General features: G+C 37.9%; 1 protein-coding gene across 2 annotated transcripts; it reads left to right on the top strand.

The window, feature by feature from the left end:
- The first annotated feature begins 3,925 nt into the window (after positions 1-3,925).
- LOC116332672 (ubiquitin-conjugating enzyme E2 Q2-like) lies at positions 3,926-16,406 on the top strand. 2 transcript variants are annotated; one of them, XM_031755708.2, is made up of 13 exons: positions 3,926-4,203; positions 9,009-9,113; positions 9,221-9,343; positions 9,429-9,485; positions 9,595-9,744; positions 10,102-10,186; positions 10,294-10,354; positions 10,448-10,538; positions 10,634-10,692; positions 12,391-12,439; positions 12,516-12,611; positions 12,758-12,824; positions 14,051-16,406. In XM_031755708.2, exons 1-13 carry the CDS (start codon positions 4,045-4,047, stop codon positions 14,080-14,082), a joined length of 1,134 nt encoding a protein of 377 aa, XP_031611568.1. In that variant the 5' UTR covers positions 3,926-4,044; the 3' UTR covers positions 14,083-16,406. The 2 variants fall into 2 exon arrangements, with proteins under 2 accessions (XP_031611568.1, XP_031611567.1); XM_031755707.2 differs by having other exon boundaries at positions 9,592-9,744.
- The last annotated feature ends 1,730 nt before the right edge of the window (positions 16,407-18,136 follow it).

Genomic DNA, 18,136 nt, shown 5'->3' with positions numbered 1-18,136 from the left:
ACAGCGCTTCGTAGTGATAATGGGCAATGACCCAAAGCAAACTGCAAGAGTTTCCCAAAGGCAAAGAAATGGGATATTCTCCAGTGACCACATCAGTCACCTGATCAAAGCTCTTGAGCTTAAATCAGGTGTTTTTCTACCATTAAGTACAAGACTGAATGCAGAAACACCCATAAACAAGCAGCAACTGTAAGTGGCTGCAGAGCATCTCACTGGAGGAAAAAATGGCATTTGGTCACTTCGGACACTCACTGACTGCACAGGATTTTGAAAACATAACAGATCTCAATTGGGAAAAAAATTATACTGGATATTCATACTGATATGGACTGGGTAATGCATTAGGAAAATCAGTGAAAATATTATGCAGTAGGCTAGTCCATTTTGCCAAAATTTCACTATAGCAACTCAGAACGATACTCATTAGTTTGTATAGCACCTGCATGGTTGTATGCATGCCTGACATCATCGGTGCACACTCCTAATGAAAGACATGGTGTCCTGGGGGATCTCTTCTCACATCTAGACCACCGAATCACTTAGGTCCTGGAAAGTCTGAGGTGCAACTCAGTGGACCCAAATGTAATGTCCCAGAGGTGCTCTATTGGCCGTAGCGTAGGGGCCGGTCTATGGTTTAGTTTCTTAATGTGAGAAATGCCTGCAGACTCTCACCACATGAGGCCAGGCATTGTTGTGCATCAGGAGGAACCCAGCACCCATTGCACCAGCATAGGGTCTGACAATGGGTTCAGGAATTTCATCCCTGTAGTTAATGACAGCCATAGTGCCATTGGCTACCCTGTAGAGGTCTGTCCCTCCCTACATGATTATGTGCCTTCAATGTAACATTGTTACAGGCAGCATAACATTCTTTTTCACGTGAGTCTTTCACATATGCACAGGGTGAACCTGCTCTCATCTGTGAAAAGCACAGGGTGCCAATGCTGGACCTGTAATTCTATGACAAATTCCAATCTTGCTCCACGTTGCTGGGCAGTGACCACTGTGCCCACTTGAGGATACCAGGCCCTTGAGAAGTCAGTGACTGATTGCTTGGTCAGAGACATTCACACTAGTGTCCTGCTGCTGGAAGTCATCTGGGAGTGCTTATCCTGTCCTTTGATGGCTGAAGGGTTAAGGACCTTCTACAGCTGTGCCCAGCTCTCAAAGTGTAACTGCTTGTCTCCTGGACTCTCCTCCATGCTCTTGAGACTTTGCTGGGAGACAGAACAAACCTTCTGGCAATGGCACAAACAAAGCAAACTGCAAGATTTTCCCAAAGGCAAAGAAATGGGATTTCTTTGCCTTTGTCATACTGAGGAGGAGTCCCACTCTTTAGTATGTCACACTGGAGGAGTGGGACTACTACTACTGGAAACCTCTGTAGGGTCCAGGTATCGCCTTGTGCTACCAGAAGTGACACTGACCCTATAGTTAAACGCAAAAGTAGTGAAAAAACAGTCTAAAAATATGAGGAGGGAAAAATGTCACTTACCTCCACCTGTAAAACCATTCCTGTCTTGTCATTTGCCTCATTGTTGCCCCTCTAGTCCACCATTGTTAATTTCATTAACACCAAACATTGTTATCAGCCAGCTTTGGCCATTTTAACTGATATCAGCTTATCAGCCAATGAGATAACATTTACAATACGTAGTGGTTTATCTACTGTGTCAGTTACACTGGCTAAATGTTTAAAGACAGTGTGATGATATTCAAGACCTAGAAGACTTTACTAAAATATATTTGCTTTCACTGAAGATTTATATGTTTATAAGGAAATAAAGGAGGGAATAAATAACCACAAAAATAAAAGAAATAAAAATATATGGGCCAAACTGTTGACACTGTGACTATTGGCTCAAAATTTGTTAATCAGTTCTTCTAATCTGTTTGACACAGGACAGATACCTTTACCACTTCATTCGACATTACGTTTTATGTACCGGCTTTTGTGCATTTCTATACTTTGTTTTGTCATATTGTAGATCTTTTATTTAACTATTCTACATTAAACTATGTTGTCGTGTTTTCTCTTATATTATATTATCTTGTAGAAGCCAGGCAATACTCATAAGACCACAGGCTTGAGTATGCCATTAGTTTGTGGTCTTTTCATGATTCACAGGTTTGCTTTGTGTGACACTTAATATGTGCTGTTGTGCCACAAACATTCACAATTCCCAAACAGCTTATGTAGCTACATGTCTGATTTGTATTATACACTGATTGATAAATAGTATCAATACATGTATATACATATCAGGACAAAATTATAACCTGCTGCTGTACGATGATGTGTTTTAACTTTGTGATGCTCAAAACTTGAAAAATTAAGATAAAACTGCAGTTTATCTTTCAATTTACACACAATATAAAAACTTCAATATTTCCAATTGAGGTGATAAATATCACCAGACATTCAAAGAGTACAGTACAAAACAAGATTGGCAGAGGTAGAAAGTAAAACTGGTGAAACGTGTGTCTAAAGGCCCCAAACCAACTGCTAAGATTCTCGTAAATAACTTAAATAGCTGAGCCTGCAATTGTAATTCAGTTCAATTCAATTTTATTTATATAGCACCAAATCAGAACAACAGTCACCTCAAGGTGCTTTATATTGTAAGGTAGACCCTACAATAATACATATACAGAAAAACCCAACAGTCAAATGATCCCCTGTGAGCAAGCACTTTGGCGATAGTGGGAAGGAAAAACTCCCTTTTAACAGGAAGAAACCTCAGGCAGAACCAGGCTCAGAGAGGGGCAGCCATCTACTGCGACTAGTTGGGATATGAGAAGGAAGACAATTGTAGTCTTAAAGAAGAAAATAACTAAATCACTGCACAGGAATGGACCCCAAGGTTTCAGACCAAGAAAAACTCTGCTTTTGCAAAAACGACACCTTCTTGCTAGACTGGAGTATCCCCAGGATGACCTGGAGAAGGATTATACTGGCAGTGTGCCTAAAACTAGAGCTGTTTGGCCACAGAGATGCTGCTTATGTTTAGAGAATAAAGTGAGAGGCCTACAACCCAAAGAACATCATCCCCACAGTAAACACGGTGGTGGGAGTATTATGCTGTGGGGAGACTTCAGTGCATCAAGAACTGGAAATCTTATCAAAGCAGAAGCAATAATTAAGAAAGAATGCTGTGTGAAGATTTTTATTTAAAAAAAAAACCTCAAAGAGGAAAATTGTGTCTGCGTCATCACTTTACCTTCCAACACAACGACCCAAAGCATAGGTCGCTCCTGGTGAAGAACTACCTACAGAAGACCAAAGCGAACATTGCTGACTGGCCCACACAAAGCCCTGAATTGTATCCCATTGAAAATCTGTGGGGTGAACTGAAGACCAGAGTCCCTGCCAGACAGAAGACCATCACATCTGAAGGAGCTTGAGAGATTTGCCAAAGGAGAATTGATTGCTCAAGATGTGCTTGTGAGTCTTGGTGAAAACTACAACAAATGACTCCAGGCTGTTATCCAGCAAAATGATACACAACTGACTGTTGGCATTAGGGAAGCTAATAATTTTGACCCTGGTAGTTTTGTTTTTTTCCGAAATAATTTTATAATTTTATTCTATGTGTAAAGTAGTAATCATCCCAAATAAAACTAGGTTGTCTGTGTTTAAAATTCTTTGCTTTGTTTAACAGCATATAGGAAATACTCTTTTTTTTAAAATAAAAAAAAACATGGGGGTGGGGGGCACTAATTATCTTCTATAACACTGAACCTTTTCATGGTATTAAATGGTTCCTTTAAGCAAAAGTCACAACTATGACTCCATCTGTACTGGTGCGAAAATAAATATAAAACAAGGTAAATATATTTATGTACTTATGTGGTGTCACAGCTGTCAAAATGCTGCTAAGAGTCTATGTGCACCACACAGGTTTATATAAAGCTAACTCTCCAGCCCTTTGTTGTTGTTCTCACGCTAATATGCGAGATCCGTACAGCCGACTCGACTGCGCGGTCGCATTCCGCCCCGACTTCCCCTCTGCCAGCGGCCTGGTGGTTTGAGATGAGTAGAAGATGTCGGTTTCGGGGCTGAAGGCCGAACTGAAGTTTTTGGAGTCAATCTTTGACCCAAACCACGAACGATTCAGAATAATAGACTGGAAACCCGATGAACTCAGTTGCCAATTCAACGTAACAGGGGAGAAGCTGCTGATCATCCACTGCAACATCACGGTGAGTCCAGGCCAGCTCTGCGCACAAGCTAACCCAGCCTCTGACTATCGACTGAAACCAAATCGGTCCGCGGAAGGCACCGTGTTTACAAATTAACTACGAATAAAGTGTTCGCTTTCATTTATAAACTATGTCAGGCCATTAAAATCCGAGTAACCCCGTGGATTAAAGCGGACGACACACGAACAGTGTTATGTTCACTTTGAAAAATTATACAATAAAACGTCATTAGTAACGACGCTGCGGTTGCTTTTGCTAGCTTGTTAACTGAAACTAACATTAATGCTAGCTTGTTTTTGTTTGCCAAATTAACTGCGTTACTGTTGAAAGTAGTACAACGGCTAACTTTATCACTTATGGACTATATCTAGTTCAATTTAAACTTAATTTAGTTCAGTCATACGAGGGCTTTCACTACACCCCAGCTGCTTTCAAGCAGTATTTCACTGTGTACGTGTGTTTTTTAAACAGACATAGCGTCGAGGTCCCGTACATGGCTTTAATTGACGTGAAATAGAAGCGGTTTAATGGAATGCTGTTCGGTCGTCCTTTCTGCCTTTTTCAGTAAGTAGACTGATCCCTCTGACGAACTTACTGGCATACATTAAAGCGGTTACGTTAGTGGCTTCTTTATCTCGACACTAAACCATGACGAAAGCGACACAATGTACATGTGAAATGTACGTGACAATATTGTTTTGGTTTTTTTTTGACCAGCTGTTAACGTCAGCGGAACTGTATATTTTTTAGTAACTCAGTTCCCCCCCCAAGAAAAGAAACACGGGCCTAGTATTTATACGCGTTTCACAGCCCGCTCCAGTACATCAGTGATTAAAATCAAATTCAAACTTGCGCAAAGCAGACATTCCCAGCCATCACAAAATGTAGATGAAGGTAGGTGTAATCTATTAACAACTGAGACTCTTTCTTTTCGCTTGGCACTTGTTTTGCTTGGTTCAGGTAAGCAGATGATGAATCTTCCTGACAACCTGACCACATCCTCCTCTCAGCAGAAGCATGCACACACACAGTTACACTTATGCTCATTTTGAGGACGCGTGAGTGCTTGTTGAAACGTTCCGAATACCTTGCCATATTGAGATTAAACCTCACTGTCTGTGTCCTTTTGAGTCAGCCCATGCTAAAGGAAAGCTAGATTACACTCAGGTATATTGCATTTTTCCTGTTCAGAGGGGTAGCTGTGAGTTAAATGTAGCCCCATGCTGTGAACATGGTCATGTTTGATATCATTGGGTATTATTTGAAGCAGATTTCCACGAAGAGATCAGAGCTATGGAGTGATTTTTTTTTTTTTTTTTTTTTTTTATTATTATTATTTTTTATTTTGGCATAATCCTAGCTATGTAAAAGCCCATTAGGTTTACTGCATTGATCGTGTTGTGCACAAACAGTAATGTCACCAAAAACTGGTCAGGATTTATACCAGTGCTTCATTCTTCTCCTGAACTGCATTCGTCTCTGCTCAGACAGAAACCCCCACATCAGTGCTGGTTTAGGAGTAGAAGAAATCAAAACTGGAGGCATCTCCCTCTGTATAATTTGTGAATCTGTGAGCTCCTATACTGCTGTATCATTGAAAAGGTGGTAAAAGTTATCACAGCCGTACATTCATGTCTACCAGCTTTGCCACCAAAAATGTAGATGTACAAGTAGCCTAAATGACAAAGCATGGCTTGAGGCACCACTGTTTGCAAGGGTGACAATACCAATTATAATTGCCCCTTTAGACTGCAGTCTAGGGCCCAGTTTTCGCCACTTAAGTTTGTTTCCGAAAGATGAGACTTTGAAGGAAAATAACATAACAAAACTGCTTCCTTTGCATCCTCCTCCTATACAAGCATTGATGCAGAGGTTTTGTCTGACCTCCATCAATCAGGACAAGATTTCTAGTCTGATGTACTGCAGTGACATCACAGTAGGTGCGCAATGTGGCTACCAATGTAGTGAGCACAAATAAAGCTTAAGGCTACGTAAGCAGCACATTCACAGTGTTATGCTAGCATCTAAGTTGGCAGACAGCCACAAAATATCTGATTTAAAATAGTTGAAAAATTGGCATGGCTGATACTTAAAAGATATTTAAGCCAAGTCATCCAAGGATTAGAAAAGCAAAGTGACATTTAATTCAGTTTTATTTATACAGTGCCAAATCACGACAACAGTCGCCTCAAGGGGCTGTGTATTTTAAGGTAGACCCTACAATAATACATAGACAGACAAACCCAACAATCGTGTGACTTCCTATGAGAAAGTGTTTTGGTGACAGTGGGAAGGAAAAAGTTTGTTTTAACAGGAAGAAACCTCCAGCAGAACCAGGCTCAGGGAGGGGTAGCAATCTTCCACCACTGGTTGGTATGAAGGGAGGAAGACAAGTCAAAGCATAAACCAAAGGTTCTGTCTCGTGAAACATAGGAGAGCACCCACTGATGCTGTTATTCTCGCTGGTATTATTTAAAGACAAGTGCACATTATTTACCATGTACACGTAGAGCCATCATGTGAACGTAACAGATTTAGACAAATAGACTTCACTTTTCAGACCCACATCAGATGCTACGACCATTTTTTGTACTGTCTATAGTTCCAGCCCTCTCCTGTTGTCATGAGTTCTGGGTTGTGACTGGGAGAACAAGGTCACAAATAAAAGGGGGTTGATCGGTTTCCATCATATGGTGGCTGAGCTCAGTGTTGGAGACGGGGTGAGAACGTTAGATATCCAGTGGGAGCTCAGAGTAGAGTCCCTCTTGCTTCACTTTTAAAGGAGCCAACTGAGATGATTCTGGTATCTGGTCAGAATACCTCCTTGACACCTCCCTGACACCTCTCTTTGGAGGTTTTCTGGGCACTGGCAACTAGGAGGAGACCCTGGGTCAAAACCAGAACACTCAGGTTATTTTTCCCCTGGGTACTGGGATGGAGTGGGTGTCCTCAAGGAGTAACTGGAGTAAAAAGATGTTTGGAATATAATGTTAAGGGTTACAGCTTCTGTGACCTGACCTTAGATAAGCTTGAAATTAGATGGATGAAATTATAGATGGCTTTATCCTAGACAGTCACACATACTGGTACACTTGACTGCTGGAGTTGGAGGCAATGATTTATAGGAAGTTGGAAGTGTCTTACAAACACAAAGGTGTTTTTTCCAGACTTCTCTACAAAAGTCTTTCATTTTCTACTTGATTCAGCAGTCTTCCTCCAAAAATTCCTTGCCATTGTACTCTGTCCTTGATAAATTGTTTAAATACCTGCAGAGACTGACTCTCTAGCTCGCCTATTATGTACCACACACTCCAGCTTTCAAAAAGGGGGGCCACTGTGTGCAAGTATAAAATAAACTTTACAGCATTTTTCTTGAATGAGAGTCAGAGTTCAGTTAGAAGAATAAATGTGAAAATGTGCAACAACAGCACAAATCTCATGACACTTAGTTATCGAAGGTGTAAAATAGGAGCAGGAACTTGTAACTTGATGACATTTTGTGTAAAGGATCAGTTTATCAGCTGAACTCTAGTATGGAGATTACTAAGAAGTTGAAAGGCACATATTATTGAGTTACTCTAACACTGCACTGTGCTGATAATGAAGGCATCGTAATTACCAGTTCACCAGTCTCTGACTTGTAAAGAGCATTCACGTCAGCATCCAAGTCATGGTTACAATTAGATGCCCAGTTTACACAGTGTAGTTTACAGTTTGTGGCACTGTGTGTTTAACTCCTCCCCACGGTGGATGAGAGATTTTATGTCAGGTTTGTTTGTAGGTTGTAAATACTATAATATTTTTCATCTGTGGCGCATGCATGGATTAAACACGAGTTTGGCTTTTTGGCCATCACCATCTTTGTTGTTTGAAAGCAGGCATTATGATTGAGGGATGTTTCTGACTCAGTTAATCAGCATGATTACTCAGACTCTGGAAAGCCAGCAGATTTATTAACCTTTAAAACGAGAAGAAAAATTGGTCTTGAATTTTAATTATCATGTATTTGATTATATTACTTTATTAATCATTGAAATAATAAAATAAACCATAACTTTTTTTTTCTAGTCTGACACGGAACTAAAACTACCAATCGAGACCAAAAACTTTTTTTTTTTTTTTTTTAAACTGGGATCTTGAATCAGTTGAAAAGTAGGGAAGTTTTCTTAGACTTCAGTGCAGTCATTTTAACATGAATACTGCACAGTCATTGCTGTATAAAATATGCAATATGTTTTCTCTCAACATCTTTCTTAACTTTCTGAAAAACACAATAAAAAATAAAACATCTCTTATTAATATATACATGGATCTCTCCTTCTGTGTGCAGTATTTTCTTCTCTTGGTCTTTTTACATTACCAAAACTTTACATATTAGACACCATATGTGTCTAAATGCTTTTTAATCTGTTTGAATACATTTGCTGCTAAGCACAGCAGTTGAAAACTGGATTTTTACTCATGACTTTAAAAACTGTATTAAGACCTAATTGAAATGTCAAAGGAGCACTTAACCACTTCTCTCTCGTGCTCGAGTTGCTTTCGCTCTTCAGCTGGTAAGAGGCTAATTTTGTGCGGTGGGTGGGTGTGTGGGCTAAGGCTTTTGGTTTGAAGTCGCTTGTAACTCTGAAACAAACTTGATAACACTTTATGTTAATCAGATTTCTAACCCAGGGTGCCATTTTTGTTTCTTAAAAGCAGTGGTTTTCACAGTACAATTCTAGTGCATTCTGTTGACTGTAAAGCCATCAGCACTCGAGCACAATCAGCTAAATTTGTATGTGTTCTTGTTGCTGCTGTTGCAGGAATCCTATCCCTCAACGCCACCAATATGGTTTGTCGACTCTGATGATCCCAGTCTGGCTGAAGTGTTGGAGCGCCTAGAAGATGTGAGGAAAGGCAGCACACTGGTAAGATGGTTGATATGGATCTTGCTCCACATAGGATGCTTTGCTACATTTTGAAAATGCAATTTAATATTATTATTAACAGTTTATCTTCTCAATGTTTCTTACAGCTTCTACAGCAGTTGAAGCGCCTAATTTGTGATCTCTGTCGTCTTTACAACCTGCCACAACATCCAGATGTAGAAATGCTGGACCAGCCTCTACCAGCTGGCCCGATCACCCAAGACAGAAAAGTAAGCTCACTAAATAAGAGTAAAGCTCAAGAGTCTTTCGTTGATCTTAGCTACTCACTGTTTTTCAATTTCCAACCTTCCACAGCATGGGTTATCAGATGAGGTGACTTCTGAAGAGGAAGAAGAAGACGAAATGGGAGAGGTAACCAAATATGATCCATTGATTGATCGTCAATTTGCTCAATATCTTTAAGGTTTTTGGGGGGGGGGGTTCTCTCTTTTCTGAACAAATGTATGTGTTCTGCTAGCAGGATATTGATCTGGACCAAGACCTGGACCATTACGAAATGAAAGAAGAGGAGCCGGTGGATGGAAAGAAGTCAGAAGATGAAGGGATAGAAAAAGAAAATCTGGCTATCTTGGAGAAAATCCGTAAAAATCAGAGACAAGATCACTTGAATGTAAGATTTCCATCTGTCACATTTTTAATCAAACCTTAATCTCAGTTAATATTTTTGGCTTTCGGAGATTATGAATACACAATCATGAGATAATTAGTCTTTTGTATGAATTTCTACTAGAAAATAATTTGATTATGATTTGTTTTTTTTGGGCGCGGCATAATTGAGCAGACTCATATTGAGTCTGTCAATTATAAAGGGAAGACGTACATTCTCATGTAACCTACCAGTTAAACAGCAACATCCAACACTCAGTGCAAAAATGCAGCAGTCCAAGAAAATTGTGCAAAATCTGAAAACCTCTGGTATGCTTCCTGTTTGTCCAGTTGTTTAACCGTCAGTTGTTTTATGTTGCAGGGTGCAGTCTCTGGCTCAGTGCAAGCCTCAGACCGCCTAATGAAGGAACTCAGGGAGATCTACAGGTCACAGAGTTACAAGACAGGTGAATAAAAGGAGCCATTACTCAAGGCTTGTGGCTTGCATTGTATTTAATGTTATTTTCAGAAGCTTTAAGTGAAGCTCTTTGTGTGTTTGTGACTCATTTCACAGGTATTTATTCAGTCGAACTAGTCAATGACAGCCTTTATGAATGGCATGTGAAGTTAAGGACGTAAGTTCTTATTCTGAGTGGATTTTGATTCCATTTACATTTCCAACTTTGAAAATGCTGTTTTTATTTGACCTTTTTTGTTGTTTGTTACAGGGTAGACCCAGATAGTCCATTACATAGTGACTTGCAGGTCTTAAAAGAAAAGGAAGGAGTGGATTACATTCTGCTCAATTTCTCTTATAAAGTGAGTCCTATGGAAGTAATTGTCAACAGCTTTATTTTTTTTTTTTCGTAGTATAGGGCTGTCTCAAGGCAGTTTTTTCTTCTTCTCTACAACAGGATAATTTTCCCTTTGACCCACCTTTTGTACGGGTTGTCTCGCCTGTGCTCTCTGGAGGGTGAGTGTGCAGTAGTGTTCCCAGCCCAAATTACATACATCATATGCATCTTATGAATGTTACTGCCCAGAATATGCTTTATAATTTGCTTGACAACTTCAAATGGTGTCTTCTGTTATTAAAAAATAACATCCCATGGTTTAGACTAAAAAAAAAAAAGTAAATTTCTGCAACCTTAAGATTGTTTAAGCCATTTTATAGGTGGTGTTTGAAGAAAAAACTTTTAGAAAAACTAATAATAATAATAACAATAATAATAATAATAATAATAATAATAATAAATTTTATTTATAGGTGCCTTTTAAAGACCCTCAAGGTCGCCTTACATTAGTGCAAGAAAAAAACAAAACATAAGGTAAATGAAAAATAAAGTATAAAAGCTAAACAAGGTAAAAATGGATTAAGACGGAATCATGATGAAGGGTATGAAATTTTGAATAGATGGGTTTTAAGATGCAATTTAAAAGTGGAGAGAGAGTTTGGAATGCACTTCCACCACATCTCTGAACTGCAAAGTCTCTGAGCAAAAGTCCCATGAAAGTCAGGCGAGCAGGTGGAACAGACAGAAGGGAAGCTGAAGAAGAGCAGAGTGTACTAGGGGGTGAGTACGTATGGAAAGGATCAAATAAATATGGGGGAGCAAGTTTATGAAGTGCTTTGAAAGTAAGAAGCAGGCTCTTGAAATTGACATGGAGGTGAACTGGAAGCCAATGGAGCGGTTTAAGAACAGGTGTTCTATGTTCAGTAGATGTAATTTGGAATATAATACGAGCAGCTTTATTTTGAACTAACTGCAATTTATGAATTGATTTATGAGGTAGAACATAGAGAAGAGAATTACACAAATCTAAACGAGATGTGACAAGAGCATTGACAAGTATGGCGATACTGTTTGGAGTGAGTGAAGGACGAAGGCAGTTTATATTAAGAAAATGAAAACTGGAAGACCGAGTGATATTATTTATGTTCTGTGAAGGAAAAAGTGCTGTCGAGGATGACGCCAAGGCTCTTAACCTGAGGGGAAGGTGTGACAACAGAGTTATCAATGGATAATGAAAGACTTCTGGTATGGAAATAATATGGTAAAAACCTGAACAAAAGAACAGAACTTAAACAGGATAAAATAAAGGAAGTCAGAAGTAAAAATTCAAAACAAAATATAGTTGAATTACAGGCGCTTAATAAGGAGTTCAATAATATAATATCTATAATACTGTAAAGGTTGGAGTTAAGTAAAAATAAAAAAAATTATAAAAATATATGTATAATAAAAAATGTGTCAAGTGGTTTAGGATTTAAAAAAAAAAAAAAAAAAAAAGAGACAGTGGTTTTGGTTGCTCTGTGTTAATTAGGTAGAAATGACCTATTATCATAGAAAAGGAGATTCTCAGCTAGAGAGAAATCGTGTTGTAAATAAGTATGGTATGACGTGTGAAGATTCACTGTATCTATGCTTATGGCAGTAGAGGTGAAGCAGTTAAAATTGAATTTAAAAGGAATTATAAAACACACACCATTGCCATACATCACTGTATTATACTTACTTTCAAGACTTCTGATAATTTCAGCAAAAGTAAAAAAAAAAAAAAAAAAAATTCTGGAGGGCAAGAAAAAGACCAATTTTTTTTTGAAAAGGTGAAAACATTTTTGCTTAATGACACATTTGTGAATTTTTTTTCTTTCTTTTTTTTTTCTTAGTTACGTTTTAGGGGGAGGAGCATTGTGCATGGAACTTCTCACAAAACAGGTATGCAAATGGGATTAATAAAATAATAATTATGACTAACAACAGAAACTGATTCATTTCCATTTGTGTTTGTTAGGGCTGGAGCAGTGCCTATTCCATAGAATCTGTCATTATGCAGATAAATGCAACTCTGGTTAAAGGAAAAGCCAGGGTGCAGTTTGGAGCCAATAAGGTAACACATTTCATGAATTAGTGTGATTTTTTTTTTTTTTTTTTTTAAACGAGGATTGTTTCAGTAATGAAAACAAGTAAAAGGCATGGTTCATCCTGTAGAGCAAACTGCTTCTGCATATTAACATGTTGCCTTTTGTCTTTCAGAACCAGTACAATCTTGCCAGAGCACAACAGTCATACAAATCCCTGGTTCAGATTCATGAAAAGAATGGTAAGGAAAGAGTTATGTTTTACTGACGCTCAGTAAACACACAATGGGAATATCATGATCCTTAGCTAACGGTCCCCATGCACTGATGCATGTATACAGTCTACTTTCATATAAATGTAAACATGAATAAGCTTTTCTTACAGGGAAATTAAAATTTATAGGCAAAAACATTAAAAAATGAACCTTTTTACAAAGAAAATTCAGACTAGTCCCACTGTTTATTTGTTTGTTTTTTCACACAAATTACAATTTGAGTATGATGTTTTTACTAATGGCATTTCCATTAGCTTTAACCATACTTTCACATATGTAAAATTCCACTGCATTTTTGTACTGTACTTAAAGGTTATAAGTGCACGTTTCATTTGCATGTAGCACATATACACCCTGTTTCTCTTGGTTTAAAATGGCCTTTTTTTGGTTACTGCATGTAGTATTTAGTATTCATGCATGAACACATTTATGTATGAATATTTTATACATTTGTGTCACGTATCTGAGTCATATTTTGTGCCTAAATAGTTTCTGTATAAAACAATTGATTCACTTCATGACTTACAAAAGTTGAGCCTCTAAAATATTTTAAGTAAAACTATTAAGTAATAAAAGCTATTAGGCAAGAAAGATCTGAGATTGCACCCCTTACTTTCACAACTATTACCAGTTTAAATAGGATTTTACTTGGACACTAATGTTGACCTTTGTTTTTGGTAGCAATGGCATAGACATCGCTTTTTTTTTTTTTTTTTTTTTTTCTTTTCTTTTCTTTTTTTTTTTTGTCCTTTTTTTATTTTTACACACATTGGTCATACCACCTGCTATTAAAGGGTACCAGCCTAGATGTAAAATATTTAAAATAAAATACAAGTTAAAGAGATGCTCATTTAAACGAACAGTTGAACCATGTGACACTTACAGGTTTTAGATAACATTTAAAAATTCATATTTGAAGGCACTACAAATGTATTCGAACTAAAAGTTTTATAAAATAAACTCTAATTCATTTAACAGAAATGATCTGACCTATTTCTGTGCACGAGCGCATCAATGACCCACATACAGGCTGAACTGTGCACTCTTCTTTTACCACATCTGTGTTACAGTTCTAGTTGTTTGAAAAGGCATTTACATCGGGCTTTTGTGTGTTCGTGTACAATATGCACTGTTAATGAATTCCACTTTAACATAGCTTCTTTAAATACCTGTGTTTGTCTTTGTTTCTTCAGGTTGGTACACACCACCTAAAGAGGATGGATAAGGAGCTACTACCACTATGCACCGGGAACATGTCTTTGAGTTGTCTTGCTTTCTTTGGAATATTTTCCCTCTCTGACTTACTGGGAATATATCATCTTTCTCACAGAAACCATATCGTTGGCTCATTTGACAAGTATTCCCGTCACCTCGCTCCAGGAAAGACTTTATTCCGGTCTCACTTTGCTTCTCCCCCTCAGTGTTTTAGTGAGGAGGATTATGTGAGGTTATCACTAGTTCTGTTTTCTAAATATGCTCATTTGTCTTTTGAAAACAAAAAAAAAACAAAAAAAAAACTTTTCTCCCTTGAAATTTGGGGAAATGCTTTTTCTTCAGCTGCTTTGACAAAGCGGGCTTCAGTCCATTACCCCTCATTTAGTGGGAATTTTAAAAGAAGATTGATGCAGAAGCAGAACCTCATCACAACTGCTTTTGTTTCTCTCGTTTCCTTTTTTTTTTTTTTTTCTTTTTTGGAAATTAACTGGTACATAAATGCAAACATTGTTCTAGAAATATTATTTGGCATTTTTTTTATTATTTGGGTATCCTAGACAACAAATGATACGATTTCATATTTTGTAAGCTTATCTTAAATTTGAGATTACCTACTACTCACTGTTTTTTGTTTTGGTTTTTTTGTTTTGTTTTGGGGGTTTTTTTTGTTTGTTTTTGCGCTTGCTTTTTATGTGTGAAGAATATCGGGTCAAGCAGAAACAAAATGCTGCAGTGTTGTGAACAAATCAACTTGCAGTTAATTAGAAAATAAGGCCGATAGGTATGAAATGTATCAGAATCTCCATATTGTATATCTTACAGTGAGAGGATACATAAGATGGGAAGATGGAAGTTCTAACCCCTCTTGGCTCCTCTTGCCTTATTTATGTTAAAGGCTGCAAGTGCTTTTTTTTTTTTCTTTTTTCTTTTTTTTTTTTTTTAAATCGCTGTAGAGGTTGATGGCTAGTTGGATGCTGACAGTGAAGCCCTTTGTGTGTAAAGTTAACAGCAAGTTGTACAGAAACCCCTATTCAGTCGCTGGTCTAAAAGTTGGGTTTGATTGCAGTCATTTCATCCAGCAGATCTGCTGGAGTGGACTTTATTGAGGAAATAAATTGAGGTTTTCTGGATGTTTCTTTGTTCTTCTTCTGTTTTTGTTTTTTTTTTTTTTAAAAGCAAATTTGTCATATCATCCTCTCATAAATTTGTTGTAGTGTTTTTGTTTGTTTGTTTTTCGTTCCCCTCCCTGCCCATTTAAAATTTGCCGCCCTGTCACTCGACATGACTTGGAGCTAAATGTCCATTATCTGTAGGGCTTCCTCTGCCATTACAATATAGCACAGGTGTGTTTCAGTGTTGCTTGTGGAAAAGGATGATTTAGTAGTGTGATTATAAAACTGTACATTTGAACTTTGACCATGCAATATCCTGTAATACACACAGAGTACTGCTGTTCCCCAAATTACAGGACACACGTTGTATCTATCAATCTGTTGGCTCTTTTGCAGTTTATTTGCTAACACTGTCTGCAAAAGTACATTTGAATGGCAACTCAGGTAACAAACAACACTTAGGAGGGGGTTCTGTACATGTCTATGTTGAGCTGCGGGTGACTTTCTGGATTTAATTAGTGCTCAGTTCCAGTAATGTTTTGACATACTTGCCCACTGATCTGATGTCTGAAACAGGAAATGAACTGAACTTTAAAACGCAGGTCGCATGACTTTGTAATAAAGCAATTTACTTAGCGAGTGCTGGATTGCAAGTAGCATGTTGACCAGTTTGTGTAATTGCTCTCACTGATTTTTTTTTTTTTTGTTTGTTTGTTTGTTTGTTTGTTTGTTTGTTTTTTCCCCACCCCCACCCCCCTTCTCCCCAGAAAGGTGTCATATCGTGAATAATTTCTGATCAGAATTTCTTTTTTGTTCTCAGCACACTGCTTACGTCAGACCTGTGACAATAGGATGTATCTGAGGGTGGAGGTCAGGTGTAGAGAGAAGGTGCACATTAAACCCTCTGTTACAGACCCTTTAGCCACATGTGACTGCCTCCCTCCAAAATGCAAATACTCGGGTCACCGCAGATACTGAGATGATTCAAGTGTGACGGTCATGGCGTGGTAATTGGGCGCTTCTCTAACTGGACTGTGTGTCATTTATCTCAATTCATTTTCTGGCACCAACAAGTCTGACACTCTTGGCTCATTTTGGGTTTCTTTCTTTCTTCTTTTTTTTTTTTTTTTTTTTTTTTTTTTTTTTCATTTGAAGAAATTTTGACCATGTACAGTAATTTGTAAACTTGCATCAAGTTTATGAATAAAGAATTTTAAGATTATCACTGGTATTCGTGTGTAGTAATGGAGTTGCAAAGTTTTGTTTTGTTTTTTTTTTTTTTTTTTTTTTTAATTTACATCTTATTCAGGTTTTTGTTGTTGTTGTGTTTTTTGTTTTTTTTTTTAAATTATGGAGAAAAATATTTGATATTAAAGTTGATGATTAGGTGGCAATTGTACATTACAGTTGTAATATGTATTATTAAGTAATTTACACAATTATGTAGTAAAATTATTATACTGCATATTAGATATGTATAAATATGTCTGTAGTGCATTTCAGAAGAATAGTTAAAATTAGGTAAAATCTACCTGCACATTCACTAGAATAAGGTAACCATTTTATCCGGTTTTATCAAGTGCAATAATCAGTAGTGATGTTAAAGTTTAGTTTCAGATTTACCTGGTTTTTCATGTTTGTTTTTTGTTTGTTTTTTAATTGCCCAGTGTGGAAAATGTATTCAAATACTTGAATATAACTAAAGTTGTACAAATTGAAAATTTGACTCAAAATTTGGCAAAAGTGTAAATAACTATACAAATACAAAGGCTTTGGGAATTTGTTTCTGTTGCTTATTTAACATATTTGTAGCATTTGTATTGTAGTTTAAAAACATTACTACAAAGGATTGATATCCTTTAAAGCTGTAGTTCATTGGAATAATTGGGCAAATACTTGATCTCTTAGAGTCGTGTTTAGGAATCCATCAATTCTTTTTACACCTCCAGAAAATTAAGGAAACACTTAAATTATACACTGGCTCTTAATGAATGAAATATTCAAGATAAAAAATCTTTACAGGTATGCACGGAGGCAGTATAAATTGCTGAGTATGAAATGATATAACAGTCAGTGTAAACCAAATTCAGCAGCTTGTTGAGGGCTGGATTCAAAACCACCACAAAAAGCAGAGTTAGAAATTCAAATTACAGGCTGATCCAGCTCATTTAGTACTTATTACTGTTTACAGCCCCCACTTGCATGTGCAGTCCCAACATCTGGGAACACTCGTGAAGTGATGGTGGAGGGTGTCCTGGGAATCCTCCCCCAGACCTGGATAAAGTCACAGATGAGTAAATGGACAGTCTGTGGTGAAATCAGGCAGTGTCAGATGCACACCTTCAGGCCTGGGAAACGTGATGGCTGAGGCCACCATCAGATCCGAGGGTTTTAGCCTGGTACTGCTGGCTGGAACATGGAGGTTTATGGTATCCTTCAAGGATATACCTTGAAGGATCATGCTGGGTGATGTTGCCGGTAGCGTAATGTTGACCATGCTGTGTCCAGACTCTTTCACATCTGTCACATGTGCCCAGGGCTCACATGGAGCTTTACTGGCAGACCTCAACGAGTGTTTCTGACAAAACATTTACACGAGTAGCCTGCTGCAGGTCACTTTGTAGAGCTCCTCCTGTTCCTCCTCGCACAAAGGAGCAGTTGCTGGTCCTGATGCCTGGTTGATGCCCTCTCCATTTCTGTGCTGGACTGTGCAGGAAGACCCAGTAAATTTTCTTGTGGCAGCATGTAAGGATATGCAACCTGAATAGGCTGCAAGTACCATCTTATGCTACCAGCAGGGACAACGGCACTAGCAAAAAGCAAAGCTACAGAAACATGAGTCAGGAGGGATATGAAGAAAGCAATGGGCTTCCTCTTGTGTTTTTTTTATTGCCACCCTCATTACCCTGCTCTCTTCCCTCTCTGATTCAATCTTAGTTGCTGATTGGCTGC

The sequence above is a fragment of the Oreochromis aureus genome, linkage group 7 (assembly GCF_013358895.1).
Source record: "Oreochromis aureus strain Israel breed Guangdong linkage group 7, ZZ_aureus, whole genome shotgun sequence".
Classification (NCBI taxonomy): domain Eukaryota; kingdom Metazoa; phylum Chordata; class Actinopteri; order Cichliformes; family Cichlidae; genus Oreochromis; species Oreochromis aureus.
The sequence above is the reverse complement of the archived record's forward strand: the minus strand, read 5'-3'. Positions and strand labels throughout refer to the sequence as shown.